The sequence below is a fragment of the Ceratotherium simum genome, chromosome 2 (genome assembly GCF_057802395.1).
Source record: "Ceratotherium simum simum isolate JZ-2026a chromosome 2, ASM5780239v1, whole genome shotgun sequence".
Classification (NCBI taxonomy): Eukaryota; Metazoa; Chordata; class Mammalia; order Perissodactyla; family Rhinocerotidae; genus Ceratotherium; species Ceratotherium simum.
In genome coordinates this window covers 10,484,876-10,502,983 of record NC_141901.1, presented here as the reverse complement: position 1 = coordinate 10,502,983, position 18,108 = coordinate 10,484,876, and the positions used below count along the sequence as shown (strand labels likewise).

Here is an 18,108-nt window from a genome sequence, read left to right as displayed (position 1 = left end):
TGATGGCTCTCCTACCCAAGTGACTTGGGACATTCCTCATGCACAGAAAACATATAAGTGTTTGCTTTTATTCTAATGAACCAAATGAAGCATCTTCAATATAAATGTCAAGATCATTTATTCATTTTCTCGCCCATTTGACTAAACTTGAGGAAAACCAAAACTTTCTGAGAGATTAGTTTAAAACATGATTAGTTGACAACATCAAAAACCATAAAAATTCCATGATTTCTATTAACCTTCTTTATAGTGTTGGTGTTCCCCCACTCCCAAACTTCAATAAATGTATTTTAATATAGTTTTCTTAAATGACTATAAGAGAATTTCCTTTTAATAATATTAAAATTCACATAACGTCTATTGGTACCAAAAAGGCATTTTTCCCTCTTCAAAAAAAGATTCTTTTTGCTGCAATAAATCTTAGCCACGAGTGCAACTATATCCATTTATTTTCAAATTTATAAATTACCAAGAGCCTACTAATAATGTTATACATCAATGCAGAATTGTAAATTCTCTTAAGTCATATATATTTTAGAGTTGTATACAAGGTTGGCTCCTATACAGCTATATTGTCTGTTGTTCAGGCTTCTGTTTTACTAATTATTAAAGTATTACAAAATACTTTACAAATAAGTATTCGTATTACAAAATAAGGTCTGCTTATTTATAAGCAAATCAATTCTTTCAGACTATAAGATTACCACCTGTTGAAGGAAAATTTAACAAATGCTTTTGATGTTTGAAGATTGCATCCAATGTTAAGTATTATTGATTTCATACTTAAAGGTAAAATAAAGAATGATTATACTACATTAGCAGTTGAATAAAAAGACCAGAAACACCAGTTCTTTGTGTTTTTATACACAAAGAACTTGAGCCAAATAGGAAAAGATATAAATATAATAAGTACATAGATTCACTATAAAAGATAAGAATTAATTAATTAGAAAGAATAGGTCTGTGCTTCATTTAGAGTGAGGTATTCAGTTGACAGACCACTGGAATCATACAGGAGGAATTCAACATCTAGGGTTTTACCCATATGCCAGAAGTTTTCCCGATGCCTGGATGAATCAGGTTGAAATTAGCAATCACTCCCTCTTATGAGATCCTTAGCAATTATAAAAGCACAACATTCTATTATTGTGAGAACCATATAAAAGGCATTTATAATGTCTTATGGGTCAGGAAATTTTTTTCTGAAAGGGTCAGACAGTAAATATTTTAGGTTTTGCAGGACATAAAATCTCTGTCACATCTACTTAACTTTGCCATTGTAGTATTAAAGCAACTATAAGGCAACACATAAATGAATGGGTGCAGCTTTGTTTCAATAAAACTTTATTTACAGTAATAGGAGGCAAACTTTAATTTGTCAATTCCTATCTTATACTAAGGTTATCTATATGTAGTCAATATATGCCCTAGTAGTCTGTATGCTCTTGGAGAACTGAAAATCTGTTTTACTTATAAATCTCATTATCTTGCATAGAATTTAGTATAGTCCCTGACACACAATAACAACCTGATAAATACCTAAAGAACAAATGAATAAATGGTTCTACTAATCAGAAAATATCATGTCCACATCATATGATTAGCTTGACTGACAGGCAGACAAGTTAAAACCTGCCTGTCACAAAAACAGCCTTTATCAAGTGAGCATCATCTATAATCAGGTGACAAACATTAAGGAAAACAGCTCTAAGAAGTAGTGGTCCAGGATGATATCTGAGTTGGTAGAACATGTCCACATGCAGTCCCTCAAGCCACTTCTACCCATGTTAATACTCTTGTCCTAGGCTGAAAGCTTATACTTTATACCTAAACTAATGATTTTACTCTAATCAGATTTAATCCACATAAAAGAATATTTTCTTTTTAATATACTGCATCCCAAAGTTGTTGTGTATTTCTCCCCACAACGCTTTTGTACTATGTTGAACACTGAACATTTTCTTTCCTTTCATTTTAATAACTTCTCAAATATACCAAGGTATCCTCTGAGACTAAAGCATCCAAACATATGGCTAAATATTTAGGTCAATTCATCTTTTTAAACACATCAATTCCTCCAATTCTTCAATCTATTGCATTGTTCCTAAGACTCTTTTGCAATCTCTCCCTCAAATTCTGGAAATTAATATGCCCCCTTGCTTGCTTCCTACAATTCTATAAGTTATTCTTCGCACTTAAAAGGGTCCAGGAGTAATACAGAACCACAATTCATACCCTGCACATAAAACACAATCAATAAATATCTACTGTCTAATTTGTTGATATGGAATGCAGATATATCTGGTTAATTCAGATTTCAAAAATGTGGATTTTGCAATGATTCATCTTGCAAACCCTTTTAATGAGTACCATAAATTAATTAGTCATAAATTGTCACAGAAATTTTAAATATTTAAGAGAATAAACTTTTCAAATAACTCAGTAGAATTCGTTTATATTCAACCGATGCATATACTAGAAACTAAGGAAAGGTTTCATCTAAGTATACTTATAAGGGAATCTTGTGTTAGACTAATTTTGAGTTCCTCGAATTTTTCTGTAGCCATATTATTTCATTGAAATAAAACTGAAATATATATTAAAAGAGTTTTATTTAATACATCAGTAATTCAGACTGATCTCTCTGATTCCCTGAGTATTATTTTATAGACTATACACAAAACATATATAAAGCACTGTAATCAGGAATGTCAAAACCTTTTCCATCATAGTGCTTCAGAAAAACCCATTCTATGATGACTTCAACAACATCGCAAATCCATCACATAGAACACTTAGAACATAAAGTGCATAGCTATGACATGTTTACTTTTCAAAAGTAGTTATACGAATACAGTGTGATTTTGACAATTTTTCATCCTTAAGGTTATAGTTTTTTAAATATACAGCTAATACTGCTCAATTCAGTCTGTATATCTCAATATATTCAGAAGATGACTGTCACGTTTTTAAAAGGAGAGGTATATTTTCATCACCCTTTATGAACAAGAAATAGTTTTAAGAAATATCAAAACAATGAGCAGTGCTGATACTGCATCTCATCAAAATTTTCCACGATCTCAAAATCTCATTTTCAACATACAGTTCATTTTAAGGCAATCTTTTCTACTTCATAAATTAAAAGATAAAATTTCACATGGAATTTTTCCTATATCAACTAGGTCTTCATTTTCTACTCAAGGAAGAAGGGTCATGTCATTACCACCAGCCGTCCATAAATACATTATTCAAGAACCTTATCACGCAAAACTATTACTATACAAGACATGGTCAGCAGTATCTCTGTCTAGCTATACAATCTTGTTAGGGCCATTTAAAAATCTTATCTCAGATTTCTATATGTGAAATGAGATAGTGCTTACTCACAGAAGCTTTTAGAAAACATCTAATTCACAATGTCAAGGGCATTATACATGTTCAAAAGTATTTTTAGCTTTTTCAAATTTGAATTTGCAGTGTTCTCTAATAATTTCTTAACTCACACTTGATAGGAAAGACAGGTACTTGTCTCCATTTTCCTCATGGTACACTGAATCATTTGAATATATCCCACATGAACAATCCAAAACTGGGACATCATGGCTAATCTCACTCCAGAATGTTACTTCAAATCCTAATGTTTTCAATAAAATGTGTACCTTTAACTATGGCAAAAGTAATTAAAAACTCTATAATAACTACAAATTGAGAATACAGGGATTTTTTTCCCCCTAAGTTTGTAACATAGTAAAAGCATTAAAACAAATACACATACACACACACATACTTTTATTTGTCCCCATGCTACCACTGGATGTCCTGGACTTCAAAATCTACTAAAGTAAATCAAGATATAGTCCTCTAATAAATTTTAATAGTTTGTTCAATTATAAGTGTTAAATCACATTTAGAAACAGAGAAAGCAAGGCTGATATGTGAAGCTGATGATGGAAACAACAGAAGTCATCACAAGACCCATTTAGTAACATTACATTCTAAATATAAATCTTTAAGATGTATATTTCCATATTTATTTCCAAATAAATATACCTAGAAATCTAGTAATGTTTTAAGATCTTTGATGTAATAAGTTTTAAAAAAAAAATTGCCTTGTGGCAATGAAAGTAGGGAGTGAGATGAAACCAATCCTTGGGATATCAAGTTTTTCCTCAAAATCTATTTGAAGAGAGGAAAAAATTCAATGTATATCTACCTGCAATTTTTAATTTCAATACAAATTACATTTTAAAGTCTAACTTATGGCAAGAAGAACATTTCACAAAAATCTATGCACTATACAGAAGTTGTTTTCTTAGAAACAAAAATCTATGTTCTATTTTGAAACTTCAAGCACTTCTAAAAACTGAATTTTGAATCATCTTTTCCTTGCCAAAATAATAAATATAAGAAAAATCCAAAGAAAAATTTAACTTGTTAAAATATTAACATGAAGATTTTCAGGATTTTTTTACCTGCTTCCTCACAAATTATCTTTTAATCTTCTCCAAATCTATCATTTATAATATCAATTTTACCAATTTAGCATTTTTAATTATAAAATTCCTGAAAGAGTAAATGGAATAACTGTGAAGAGGGTATTAGTGTAAAATGTCTGATCTAATAATACCTATTTTAAACTTCAAATTCTATTAGGAACATAAGTAAATGTTTTAAAATTGTATTTTACAGAGACGATATACATGAACACTTGTTTGTATCAGGCATAACCTCAGACAAATGCATTGGTCATCTCTTGCTACAGTCAGCATTGCCCTCAAATATACATTTTGAATTTTAAAAAACAGGCTACATAACTTGTACCTGATTTTTTTTTGTGGGCCTCCCAAATAAAATAATACCACTACTTTGAATTTATAAGTATATCTGAGAATTTTTAACTGGCATCAACCTTATTTACACTTGCTTAAGGAAAAAATATAAAATAAAATTGGAGTCAAATTTTTAAAGTCAAAGATAAATGTGATTTCTCTTGCATAAAGTAGCATTTTAGAATTTTAGCAAATATTTCCATTCAATAAATTCTACCATTATGTGCTATGTTTCTTGATATTTATCACCTACAAATTTTAGAAATTGAGAATCTCAAAAACTAATCTGGCCCCATTTACGATAGTGAAGGTACTGATATGCCTTTCATGTTAAATGTCTATCAGACATAATAGATTCCTGCTGAATTTATTACTCTGATTTTCTTCACCTTCATGGGGAATCATATATAAAAATAAAAAAAGTTACCATTAAAAAGTTATATATATAATCTTTGGAAATGAGGGACTGAAAGCAGAATCTTGCCTATATATGAAATGCAGTTAACACACCAGCTGGACCCTATTTCCCTAATGCAGGGTCATTCTTCTCTTATTTAAAGATGTGAAAAATGCTAAAAGGTGCCATCAATGGTGAGTTAAAAAACCCTAGAGTGATTAAGATCCATTTCAGATTCAGCAAATAACACTTCAAACTGATTGCGCTGAAGCAAAAATAAGTGAAGAACATCTAAGATAGTAAGTAGAAGGGCACCAAATTTCTCTGAAAAATTTACCTGAAGTAAAAAATATTACAGAAATCATAAAACTATATAAACTATCTTCAAAAGAAAATAGTATTGAGACAAAATTAGATAATGTTACTTGTAGAATCAACAAAAACTGTTTTGTGAAATGTCAAAATATTTTTTAAATAGCATTTTTTAATAAAACAATTTTCTTTTCCCAATTATAAAAGAAGTAAATGCTTACTGTAAAAAACTTTTTTAAAATAGACCAACAAAGACAAAAAAAACCTAATCACATCACTTTTAATATTTTAAAAGACAACCACTTTTACTATTAAACAAAGTTATGAATATTTTAAATTACACAGCAAAACTAGCACTGGATAAAACTTTCATTTACAAGAAACCCTGAAAAGGGAATCTACTTTTTTATTTTCTAATCTTTTTGTTTTCCTCAACATCTATACTTTTGATTGTAGAGTAGGCTACTTTCTACTTCCTTCTTAATCTTAAAGTTTTGCTCAGGGAAAAGAGCAACTGTTGGAACCTACACATCAGAATGTAGCATCGACTCAGCAACATAAGCTCCCGTGCACTGTGATGGTCCTACCTGAACACGGGTGATGCTATCTATGCTCAGCATGTTAGATTAGCAAATTCCCCACGTCTTAATCTTCTTTATCAGTTTATCACATACTTGTATCTTTTTCACATCTAATGATTAGCTTCCAGGGTAGGGGGAGACAAAGGGAAGACCTTTAAGGCAACAACTTCATTTATTTCTAAACTCATGTAATTAATGACATATGTAGAGCAAATCTGCTTATTAATCTTTGTTTCTTCCAGGTAACATTTTTATGACAAAACATCTTAAATTCCATTTTAGTAAATAAGGAAAACTATGATGCAAAGACAACTGGCAAGACATTCCAGAACAATCCTTTCTTACTATTGCCAACCTGATGAAAGAAAAATGTTCAAGCATATTTATGTTACAAATTTTGCTATTATGTTACTAACAAAGTAAGGAGGTAGGTTAATCTCAGAATCATCCCTGTCTCATCCCAACCCCTGCTTGCTGGATATCTTTAATCTCAATGTCTTCGTGAATAATTATTCCTGGGAAATCAGCTTTCAGAAATTATGAAAGTTTTCTATATGCAAAAACATCAAAGCTTAAGCCAAAATCTGAGTTTAAACAGATTTGAAAAAAAATGCTATCTTAGCATTTTGGCAAAAAAATACTCAACGGATTAATTCTGTTATAAAATATAATTTTCTTAAATTGGAATCAGTGATCTTTAAATTGTGATGGCAATAAACATAACAGCAACAAAAATAATAACACAGCAGCTACCACATTCTGAACACTTTCTATGTGCCAGGAGCCATATTGAGCACATAGACTACATTATCTCATTCAGTCCTCAAATCCACCCTAACAGGAAGGTACAAATCTCTGGATTTTACTGACGAGAAATCTGAGGACTTGGAACATTCAGTATCTTATCTAGGGCCAAACAGCTTATGAGGGTCAGGATTTCAGTCCAGGTTTCACACACTAGTAGGTTATAAAGCCTTCCAACACTATATAACTTTAGAGACAACTCTACAGACAATAGAACCTGCAGTAATAGACTACAGCATTCTTGTTTGGCTGTCATTTATACCCAAATTGGATAATTACCACAGAATAAAATATAATAATAAGAATAATGGTTATGCTTTCTATTCTTAAAACATATTAACCTAAAAAAAAGAGTAGTTTCAAAATAAGTGTTATCTTACTATATGAACACATATTAAAATATGTCAAAGGGAAATTAAGTGGCTTGCCCTAGAGTTGCACATGAAACATTATAATAAATGAAGAATCTAAACCTAGAACTAAGTTTAGGCTCCCCTTTCAGCCTATGATAAAGCTTTTTCCTTCTCTACTCTTCTCCTTTAAAAAATTTTTTTTCAAAAAGAAATTTACAGAGAATTGAAAAAACCATTCAATGAAAACTTAACAAAAATGAACAAAAGTAATGTCAAGGAGATGCCATGCCCCAGGGTTTCAGTTTGATTACAGACTAAACTGGCAAGTTTGGGCTTATCAGATTGCTGTTTTAATACGAAATTTGTAAGATCAAGGAAAAGATACCACAAGATAAGGAAAGAACTGAAGCAAAAGATTTAGGTGATAAAAAAGAAAACTAACAGAAATTTCTAGGGAAAAGGTACAGACAGAGGTACAAAGATCTGAAGGCTTTTGGGGGGCAAAAAAAGCAGTAAAATAGCACAGTGGTTAAATGTACAGGCTTTGGCTCCAGCACAACTGAGTGTGCATGAACCTCTGCCATTGACTAATTGAGTGACCGTGGATAAATCACTTTTCTTTAGTTTCTTCATCTCTAGGATGGGGATAAGAACAGTACCTATCTCAAAGGTTGTAGTGAGGATTAAATGTTATAATATATGTAAAACTTAACACAGTGCCTGGCACATAATTGTGGTTATTAATTATCATGAGGAAAAGCCAGAAGAGGAAAACGCAATGAACACAGCCTCAGGTTTTCTGTGCAGAAGATCTACTGAGTCTTTTCTAACTATATCTACACACCACACTAAAGGAATCAAAATCTGATTCTCAAATAATACACATAACATTGAAGCTTCTGTTTATGACAACTGAAAAGTTAGCAATATTATGCTTCCTTGTACTTTATCTTCCTTGAACTGGTCTGAACTTGCAAGTTCAGACTTTCAACTTATCAAAACTTTCAGCATTTCAACTTATCCAAGATGCCACGGCAAACAAGGGACAAGAATGACTATAAACAACCCAAACCACAGAAATGTGAAACAAATCTTGATTCCCCAATAAACTCTTGTTCTAAGTAAGCGTTTTATTAAACTGAAGCAAAGTCTGATTTTGATGTATAGAATACTATTTTATTCTTTATTTTAAACCTTTCTTACATGTTTAAAAATATACATGAGTTCAGAGCAACCTCAATAAAATGATAACATTTCTACTAAAGTACCTCTGAAGTCAAACCACCAGTGTGCAAACATGGTTGGCTTCCAATTTGAAGAGTCATAGGCACATTTCATTAAATGCATTTCATAAAACAAAGAAATCAAAAATGCTGAGAAAAATACTCATTTTATATAAATTTTAAAATATCTATCAGGCAGGAAACTTACGGTAAAAAAAAGTAAGATTTAGATGTTTTACCACTCACACCTGCTTCACTACTAATTCCTCAAATGCCATTTTGCTACATTTAAACCTCTGAAAATTTATTACACAATTCCACGTAGCACACTAAAAAATAAGTTTATTTAATCTCTGAATATGAAAACAGATCATTACAAAAGAAAATACTGACGGCTCCTAACTGTATTTGATAATTAAGTATATTGTATTCTCAGCAGCACTAAGAATGCAGCTTGGTCTAATATAAATATCTAAATAACAGCCACACAAAAGTATTTTTCTCTTAAAAGAAGTTTTTGTATTTTTTCCCCAATGTTGATGACTTAAGCAACATTAATCTATATATTGTGCTAAGAAAACATTAGGCACAGATCACAGAATATAATTTATATTTTCTTTGCTGTAAAAAATATAGTATGTGCAAATGCATATCACACAAACGATTAGTGAACACAACAGTAAGCTTTGTAGACCTAACACAAAAAGGTTAATATTTTACTCAAAAAAAAAATGGACGCACCAAGTAGCTTTAAGATCTATACCTCATTTCTGGGTGAGTACTCTGCATCTGCATTAGAATTGTTTGTGGATTTTCTCAAAGAAAAACAAAGCTGTACTATAGCAAAAAAGATACCACTTTGGGCAGATGAACTAATTTAAAAGGAACCAGATAAAAATGTTTCCAAAAGCAATTAAAAACACTTAACACAATATCTCAAACAGGCTATAGATTGCTTTGTTGCAAGGAATAAATTAACATTACAATTGCTTTATTTAGTAGATTCTTTCATTAGCTAAGACACTTCTGGATTAAGGTACCAAAGGATGCAGATCAAGAAAAATGGAGAGAAAAAAATAGCACACTGTTAGGAAGAGGAGGAAGCCAAGAAAAATTTTACCCAGAATAAACAAAAATACTGTTTCTTTTTGTTCATAGCAGAAAATTTGTGCCACAGATACTATAAAAACACAAGCAAATGGGTTGTGTGGCAGGTGATAAAATACAACGCTTACTATGCATTCTCCATAGAAAGACCACTTAGAGATTATAGATTAGTGTGTTTAAAAGTACACTTTGATGCAAAAGATTATACTTTGCTACATATATAATATGTAGCATTTTTCTATGAAGGGCAATTTATGTAAGTAATTTCTACAAACACTGAGAGAGGGAGCGAGACAGACAGACAGAATGAGAGCCAGCGAGAGAGGATAGAGTTCCATCAGAGACAGAGACGCCAAGGGGCTTTGCTCAGGTCCTGTGGAAGATCTGAGATACTTTTTTCATTCTCAGTGCTTAATTTTTCCTATTACTGCACATTTATACTCACATACTATAATTATCTCACAAGACTGCCCTCTATACATCCTTTTCTTTAGCCTTTTTCTCCATGAAAAAAGAAAAAAAGAAACCATTAGTCCCTTCACCCCATAGTCAAATATTCAAGTAAATATTTCTCTAGTGGCAAATTTCCAGATGAATCAAGAATACAATCCAAAACCACTGTCAGATTACATTTGATTTACTGTGTAGTTCTCTTCAAATGGAGCAGGAATTAGCCCGCTTCCTAGGTTTAGGGTCTCGTGCTTCCTGATCCTTCACACACATACAAGATGTGCACATTGTCTCGGACAGTCTTCGGAGGCCTAGCCGGAAAACACTGTTGGAAAGGCTGTATATTACACAGTTACAAAAACTATTACTTATAGCAAGCCAGGTTGTCAGGAAGGACAGTGTTGGATTGTCCAAGACCCGGGAGCTTTCTAGAAGAAAGTAAATGATATAGGGGAGCCACAGCATGTAAAACACACTAGTTATCCGAAACAAAACCATGGCGTAGCGACGGTCAGGGCTATGCCCAGTCTCTCCAGAGGCATCCACCTCGTGCCTAGGGAATCGGGCCCTCCGATCATTTATTTCTTTGGTGTGCTGCCGGCAAATTTTGAAAATGTGGAAGTAAGTGAAGCAGACAACAAAGGCAGCAGGAGCATATAGTAAACAAACAATAAAGCCAGTAAAATAGGCACTGGTGAGCCAGGAGGTGGCACACCATTCAAAAATGTCACCATGGTAACCAGGTTTCCCCCATCCCAAAAAGGAAGGCAAGAATATTAGGCAAGAGTAGATCCAGATCAAAATAATGCAAACTCTCAGGCGACAAGGGGTGACCAGTTGATTGTAGGAAAGAGGCTTGGTTATTGCAAGATAGCGATCCAAACTAATGCAAGCAAGACATGCCATAGAAACACTTTTTAGAACTGAGATGATGTATCCAAAAACCTGGCAAGTCAATGACTCGTGGATACCTGTGGAGTAGTGGAGAAGTGAAAGAGTAGGAACCAAGCAGCTAACTCCAACGAAAAGATCAGCATATGCCATTGTCTGAATGAAATAGCTGGTAGTATAATGGTGCAAGAGTGGAGCACAATGAAAGACAAAGATGACTGTTAAATTCCCAGCAATGATTAGAAATGTCAGCAAGACAATAACAACTGTCTCAAAGACGCAGACATCCACGGCACCGTAGTGGCCAAATCCAAGTGGGCAGGAGTGATGTTCGGACGCATTCACAATGCCACTGCTCATGTTCAGGATCCTCCATTCAATCCACCTGGATTCATTCATGGCTTGGAATTAAGGGAACCTGCAGCCTTGGCTACAGCAAGCAGGTGCGCTGCCCAGCATCTGTTAAACTCTGCATATGAGTGTCTCACGATCAGCTTCGGTAGACAGTGGCAGTGCTTCTGTCACAGCTGAGCATCCCCGAGAGTGCTCAAGTGTCTTCATCAGCCTCAGTGCAGTAGTGACATACCTCAGCTTTGGTGGGGAAGGGAGGGGGATAAGCTAGAAAGGAGGTGAAAAAAGGTCACTGATTAGCTTCCTCTGGTGCTCTCAAACAAGCTTTTGCAGACACAAGGCACTTCTGGAGAAAATGGATTTCTGATTACCTTGAACTATGAAAAATTAAATTTGTAAAAAGAAAAAAAATCAATTGCCAAGGAAAGAAAAGCTTTTGTGGGCTGTTTGTTCTCTTCAGAAAGGTAGTTTCTTAGGGATCAACTAGAAAGAATAAGAAAAGATAAAGTCTTAAATTGTCTCAGGCTTCCTGTTTCATCTATCCTGAGAAGTTGATTCATATTTTAGAATTTAAATAATTAAGATCTCAGAATTGGTTGGAAAGCTAAGAAAAAGTTCATTGTGGCAAAGAGTGTCTTTGGACTCAGTTTAGGGTTTGATGCTGGTGGGAAAACTTTATGATCCATTTCTGTAGACAGGTAAGAACACCCCACCCCAACAAAGTTAATTCCAAAATACATCTCTATTTGGGCACAAAGGAGCAGAATACAGGTAAGAGACTCCAGATTGCCCTATAACTCTCGGGAGGAAAAAAGCATATTTCTCATGGGGAAGACAATATGCAATGGTTAACACCTGACAAAATATGATAAACTTCTGAAGTTTTAATTCTGCGTGCATTTTTTAAGCATTCAGATGCAAACAGTTTTAGTCTATTATAGTTACTGATGCTACCATCAGCAATGTAATCTATACTTCTTCCTTTTAAAAAGGAAATCTATTTTGCTATTAATTTTGGCATCAGTAACTGAAAATAACTTTCATTAACTGATACACCACTTTCCTTATAATGGAGCATGATCATAAAATATACAGCTCAAAATTATTTCTCACTTTTGTAACCACACCTATATCTCACACATATATGTTAATACATATGAAATTCAGACAATAACAGCAACTTTTCTATATACTCTGAGCCTATTTGACTACAAATGTTGCCATTATTTATTACTTAAGTATTTCTAGTAGGCTTCATAGTCTATGCTTCTGTATCTTTTCTATTTTCATTAGATGATTAACATATTAAATCATTCTTCGACTAAATCTTATGAAAGTGGAAAATTACCTTGTTTGCTATATTTACAGTTATATAGCAGCCACATATTAAGAAAATGACTCTTCTATTTCTGTATTCTATTTTGAGCAAGTACTCAATTAATACAGGGGCCATTAGGTAGATTATAAGATGGTCTTGTTTTAAAATACCTCTAAAGCATCAAGATGAGTTTAAATCCTAGAGTTTGAAATACTGAAAGGCTGGCAAGATAGAATCCATCCAAAAGGCTTCCAAGGTCATTCTGATATCAGGTTAACATTTGTCACAAGTCTTTTTTAAAGTACAGGCATTTCAGAGAGTCTCTTGTCAGTCTTTGTTGTCATATCTTTTGAAGAAATACCATGCACTAGAAATAAAAACATTTCCTTCAGGAACAATGCAGCAGCTTAATAAAAAGCATTCTTCTGAAAGTTATTTTCTCACGCACTACCAAGTCATTCAAGGAAGTCTTTCTTCTTTTATAATAGCCACAGGATAGTCCTTGTACATTCCTAGTTTCACTTGTCACAAAATAGTTCTCTTGTTATAGGAATAAGGCAATGCTTCTCACCTACATTCACTCTTATCAGCTGCTAGGCTGGCTGCTTGATTCAGAAGTCCAATTTACTGCGATGCAGTTAGCAGGATGCTGTCGGTATATTCTTCACAGTCTCTCAGTATCACTGCCTCCACCTGAGCCGGAGCCCTGCTCCTCCTCCTCATCCTGAGCTGATGCAGAAGAACTTACCATCAGAAAGGTGACTCGGTCCTCCTGCCCCAATCAACAGCACAGCCAATGGCTACTGCAGCTGAAACTGTCACTAGGTAACAGTTGCCAGGCACATGCAGGCTTATAGACTTACTCGGCAAGCTCCCGTCAAGATTGACAAAAGAAGACAACAGAACTGACCAATCATTATAACATGCTAACGGCATGTATGAATTTCCAAAGGTATTTTCCTTATAGCATTTGTAAAGATTATTTCCTATGGACAGGACAGGAAAAAAAAAAACTGGGATACATCTTTAAACCCTATAGAGAAACTACCACAAGGTACTATGACACTAAAAAGTCAGCAGTAATCTAATGCTCACGGCAGGAAAAACTTATTAATTATTAAAAATCAGCTAAGTCTTCATGAACTTCATGAACTCAATTTTTACTCTCTAAAATATAATTATATTTTGATTAATAGAAGTTAACTCATTTAATAATCTCTCCAGTCCCTGCCACATCCACACTAAATTGCTGAATTTAACCGTACAAACAAAGCATTGGAACTAACACCTCTATAGTAAAACCTATTGGGGGAAATGTTTAAGGTCAGATACGCCCTCAGAAGAGTAGACATGAGAAATAAATAGAATGATGGTTTACTCCACTTTTTATCCTAATATGAAAAAGAGTTACAGAACTTTGTCATACAGTGCTTGAGCTACCCATACCCAAGTTAGAAGAATACAAATTAAGTTCACTTGTTTCATGGAGGTTAAAAACATTTCCATTTATTTTCACTTACTATAGACAAACATTCACTATTTTAAGCCTATTTCTATGGGGTCAGCATTTTTCTTAAAAGTGACTTAGAACTAATTTACAAATTATTTCAGAATTAAATCAGGGCTGGCCCAGCAACATAGTGGTTAAGTTCGTGTGCTCTGCTTCAGCGGCCCAGAGTTCGCAGGTTCGGATCCTGGGCACAGACCTACACACCACTTATCAAGTCATGCTGTGGCACGTGTCCCACACATAAAGTAGAGGAAGATGGGCACAGATGTTAGCCCAGGGCCAATCTTCCTCAGCAGAAAGAGGAGGATTGGCAACAGATGATAGCTCAGGGCTAATCTTCCTCACCAAAAAAAAATAATAATAATAAGAATTAAATCAGAAAATTAAGATGAAAATGGAAGATAACTAACATTTGTTGAGCAAATTCTATGTGCCAAGCATTTTGAGCATTTTGCTATGTGCTTCATATATTTTCTCTCTATAATAATCTTAAATCTACATGCAGTAAGTACCCACCATTATCATTTTCCAAAGGAAGAAAGTGGGTACTAGAGAAGGTTAAGTATAACTTGCCCACTATTACAGAGTCATGAAACTAGGATTAAAACAGGTCAAAATTGTCATTCTTAACACCATGTTGATGAACCTCTCCCTCCTTCCCTCCCCTTTCCACTGATAGCTGCCAGTCCAGAAATGTCTAAAAAGAATTATTTTGGATTTCAAAAAATAATTTCTAAAGAATAGAAAACCTTATTCTTTCCTCTGTGTTGAACTGTATTTCAGAAAGACCATATTATTGTTAAAATCTTCAGGAGTTTAGGTGAAATATAGAATGGGAAATGCATTTCTCATTACCAGCAAAATTTATAAAATAATCTTAGAATGAGTACAATGATGAGGTTTGAAAGTAAATGTTTAAATATAATACAAAAAGGCTAGAAAGTCCTATTTCACCGGGATGCAACCTGACTTTTAGGGATAACTAAAAGAACTAAAATCAAACAAGATTGGCTTTAGCTAACATTGTCCTTTATAATAATAATAAATATTCAAAATAAAAATTTCATTTGATAAATATATAGGTCCCATATTCCATACAAAAGACTTAAATAGGAAGCTTTACTACAAAACCATTGAAAAATACACCATCAATTATTAAAGCTAGTTCAAGTCACCAAAATCTAAACAAATCATTTTAAAAATATAGACTTCACATATTTTTTAAATAGTTCTGAATTGTAATATTTCTAAAATCAGAGAAATGGCAAAAAAATCTCATTTAGGGAAATTCAAATACTAAATCACTTTAGTTTGACACATTTATTTCCAAAAAAACTACTGGGAGAGATTTGGGTCTAAGAATACTGTAAATAATCCATAATTGTACATGCTTCTCAATAACATGAGAGGAAAAGTTCAAGAAGTAGTGCCTTTGACCCACTAGGCTTCCTTATTTCCTTCTACCAACTTCCACAAAAAAGTTTCAGTAGCTCTAACAAGATAATTTTATTCTTTACACAGATTGAATCTTTCTACTAGCCGTTTACTTTTCTTCCTTTCCATGCTTTCTTCTGATCTGATTATAATAGAAACTAATTTACAATGTGAAGCTCTAATAACAAAAGAGCATTAATATCATATTTACACAGCTCATTATGTAAAGCATTCTTTGTATTTTATATTAGGCATAATTCTCCTCATTTTAGGGGTCATTAAGTGTTTTGTTATTGTCATTCTTATTACAATCATTACCAACCACCTCCCTCTTCTTTCAACAGATGAATGCTGGCTGGGAAATACCTAAGAGGAATTATTATTTGGGTTTACTTGAGAATTACTTTTAACAGCTAAAACTGTGTAACTTTATGAGATGATACATAACAAGTGTTTGATTTTTCATTTATACCCTAAATATGTTTTATATATTTGTTTATATGTATCAATATTTCATTATTAAACATCCGAGCAATTCAAGCAACTACTCAATAGGACCTAAACAGCAAAGCAAGGGAGGGACATTAGCCATCAATGGTAAACAGGATAAACAGTAGGCAATGATTATCAAGGAGAACTACACAACCAATATAATATTGTAAAAAGTAAATAAATATAGGATAAAGTAACGTTTTTTTTAATATATTTTTAAAAGTACGAAAAGGTACATGCACTCAGAATTTATCTATTTCTTCAACTACTCCTCCCACCTGTTAACTTTTCCCCATCTTCACTGTCACTAGTCTAAGCAAGCTAGAATCATCTTGCGTGTGGACTTCTGCAGTGGTGTCCAATCTGGTCTTCCTGAGTTGTCTGTGACCCCTCTTCAACCCATTATGCACAAAACAGACAGAATATTCTCCCCAAAATGCAAACCAGATGCTATCACTCCCCTGTTAAAAATACTCAGTGGTTTCACACTGCCCATAGGATAAAGTCCTAACAGGTCCTATTAAAATCTGCTCTCCAGTGATGTCAGCAACATGGCAGAGTGAGCTGTTCCCTTTGTCTCTCCCCCTTCGAACTACAACTAAAAGGACATTCATTGATCAGCAGAGGATACCCACAGGGCACATCAGGATGCCAGAGAGACCCGAGAAGCTATACGTCTGACGGTGGATGGACTACCCTAGAGGAGGTGGTGGAGATAGGTGAGCACCCTCTGGACCCCAGGCAGGCCAGTGCACGTGTGAGACTACTTTCCCACCTAGAGCGATCATAGCACTGCTGCAGCCCCGAGGGTGGGAGCATGCCTTAGGGCAACTGTGGAAACAGGTGATGGAAGCCCTGAACCCCTCGTGTGATCGCTTCCCTGGCTAGTGGGAGAGTCCTCAGGGCCACACGGCCCAGAGAGAGCAGCACAGGCCTGGACCCAGTGGGGAAGCCCAGCCCAGCAAGCACAAAGGCTGGTGCGAGCTAGGAGCAGAGGGCAGCTAAGATCCCAGTCTGGGTGAAAAGCTCCCAGCTGCCCTCAACACCCATAGTACTGCTGCGGCCCCAAAGGGGGGAAGCATGTCTCAGTGAGACTGTGGGAGCAGGTGGCAGTAGCCCTGAGCCCCCGGGTGATCACTCTCTCGTCCGGTGGGAGAAACCACAATCCCACAGCAGTCCCAGGGAGTGGTTTTGGCTAGGTCCCAGAGGGGAGGTCTCACCCACCAAGCACAACAGCTGGTGAGACCTAGGAGCAGCTGGAAGCAGAAACCAAAGGAACACTTGGCTCCCGTGAATACCCATTACTGAACAGAGGGAATTCGTCACAAAAGAGATTGAAACTATAAAGAAAAACCAAACAGAAGTGTTAGAGAATATTAGAGAAAAACACAATGGATAAGATAAAGAAAATTCTGGAGTCCTTAAACAACTGACAATATGAAGCACAGAATTAGCAATCTAGAGGATAAGAACACAGAAATGCTTCAGATGGAAGAGGAGAGAGAACTTAGACTAAAAAGTAATGAAGAAATTCTCCAAGAAATATCTGACTCAATTAGGAAATGCAACATATGGATGATAGGTATTCCAGAGGGAGAAGAGAGGGAAAAAGGAGCAGAGAGCTTGTTCAAAGAAATAATAACTGAGAACTTCCCAAATCTGGAGAAGGAGCTGGAATTACCTGTAAAAGAAGCCAACAGCAAACTCCTAATTTCATCATGTAAAAGGACCTTCTCCAAGGCATATATTAGTAAAGCTGGAAAAAGTCAATGACAAAGAAAAAATATTAAGGGCACCAAGGCAGAAGAAGAAAACCTACAAAGGAAGCCGTATCAGGCTTTTGGCAGATTTTTCAGCAGAAACCTTACAGGCTAGGAGAGAGTGAAATGATATATTCAAAATTTTGAAAGACAAAACACTCAGCCAAGATACTATATCCAGCAAAAATATCCTTCAGATATGATGGAGAAATAAAAATTTGCCCAGATAAACAAAAGCTGAGGGAGTTCATTATCACAAGACCCCCCTATACAAGATTTGATCAAGAAGGACCTCA

The 18,108-nt window shown here is 34.5% G+C and overlaps 2 protein-coding genes and 1 pseudogene across 4 annotated transcripts in view; 1 reads left to right on the top strand and 2 right to left on the bottom strand.

The window, feature by feature from the left end:
- Positions 1 to 18,108, bottom strand: part of RABGAP1L (RAB GTPase activating protein 1 like) — a 701,003-nt gene that overhangs the window by 436,453 nt on the left and 246,442 nt on the right. The gene's annotated exons all lie outside the window — the stretch shown is intronic.
- Positions 5,325 to 5,700, top strand: LOC147917750 (EKC/KEOPS complex subunit TPRKB pseudogene; annotated as a pseudogene).
- On the bottom strand, positions 7,549 to 12,298 carry GPR52 (G protein-coupled receptor 52). The gene has a single exon (XM_014783397.2). The coding sequence runs from the start codon at positions 11,344 to 11,346 to the stop codon at positions 10,261 to 10,263; it is 1,086 nt and encodes a 361-aa protein (XP_014638883.1). The 5' UTR covers positions 11,347 to 12,298; the 3' UTR covers positions 7,549 to 10,260.

What these genes read in the sequence shown, in the direction of transcription:
- GPR52 (XM_014783397.2), bottom strand. Translation starts at nt 11,346, where the DNA reads ATGAATGAATCCAGGTGGATTGAATGGAGGATCCTGAACATGAGCAGT.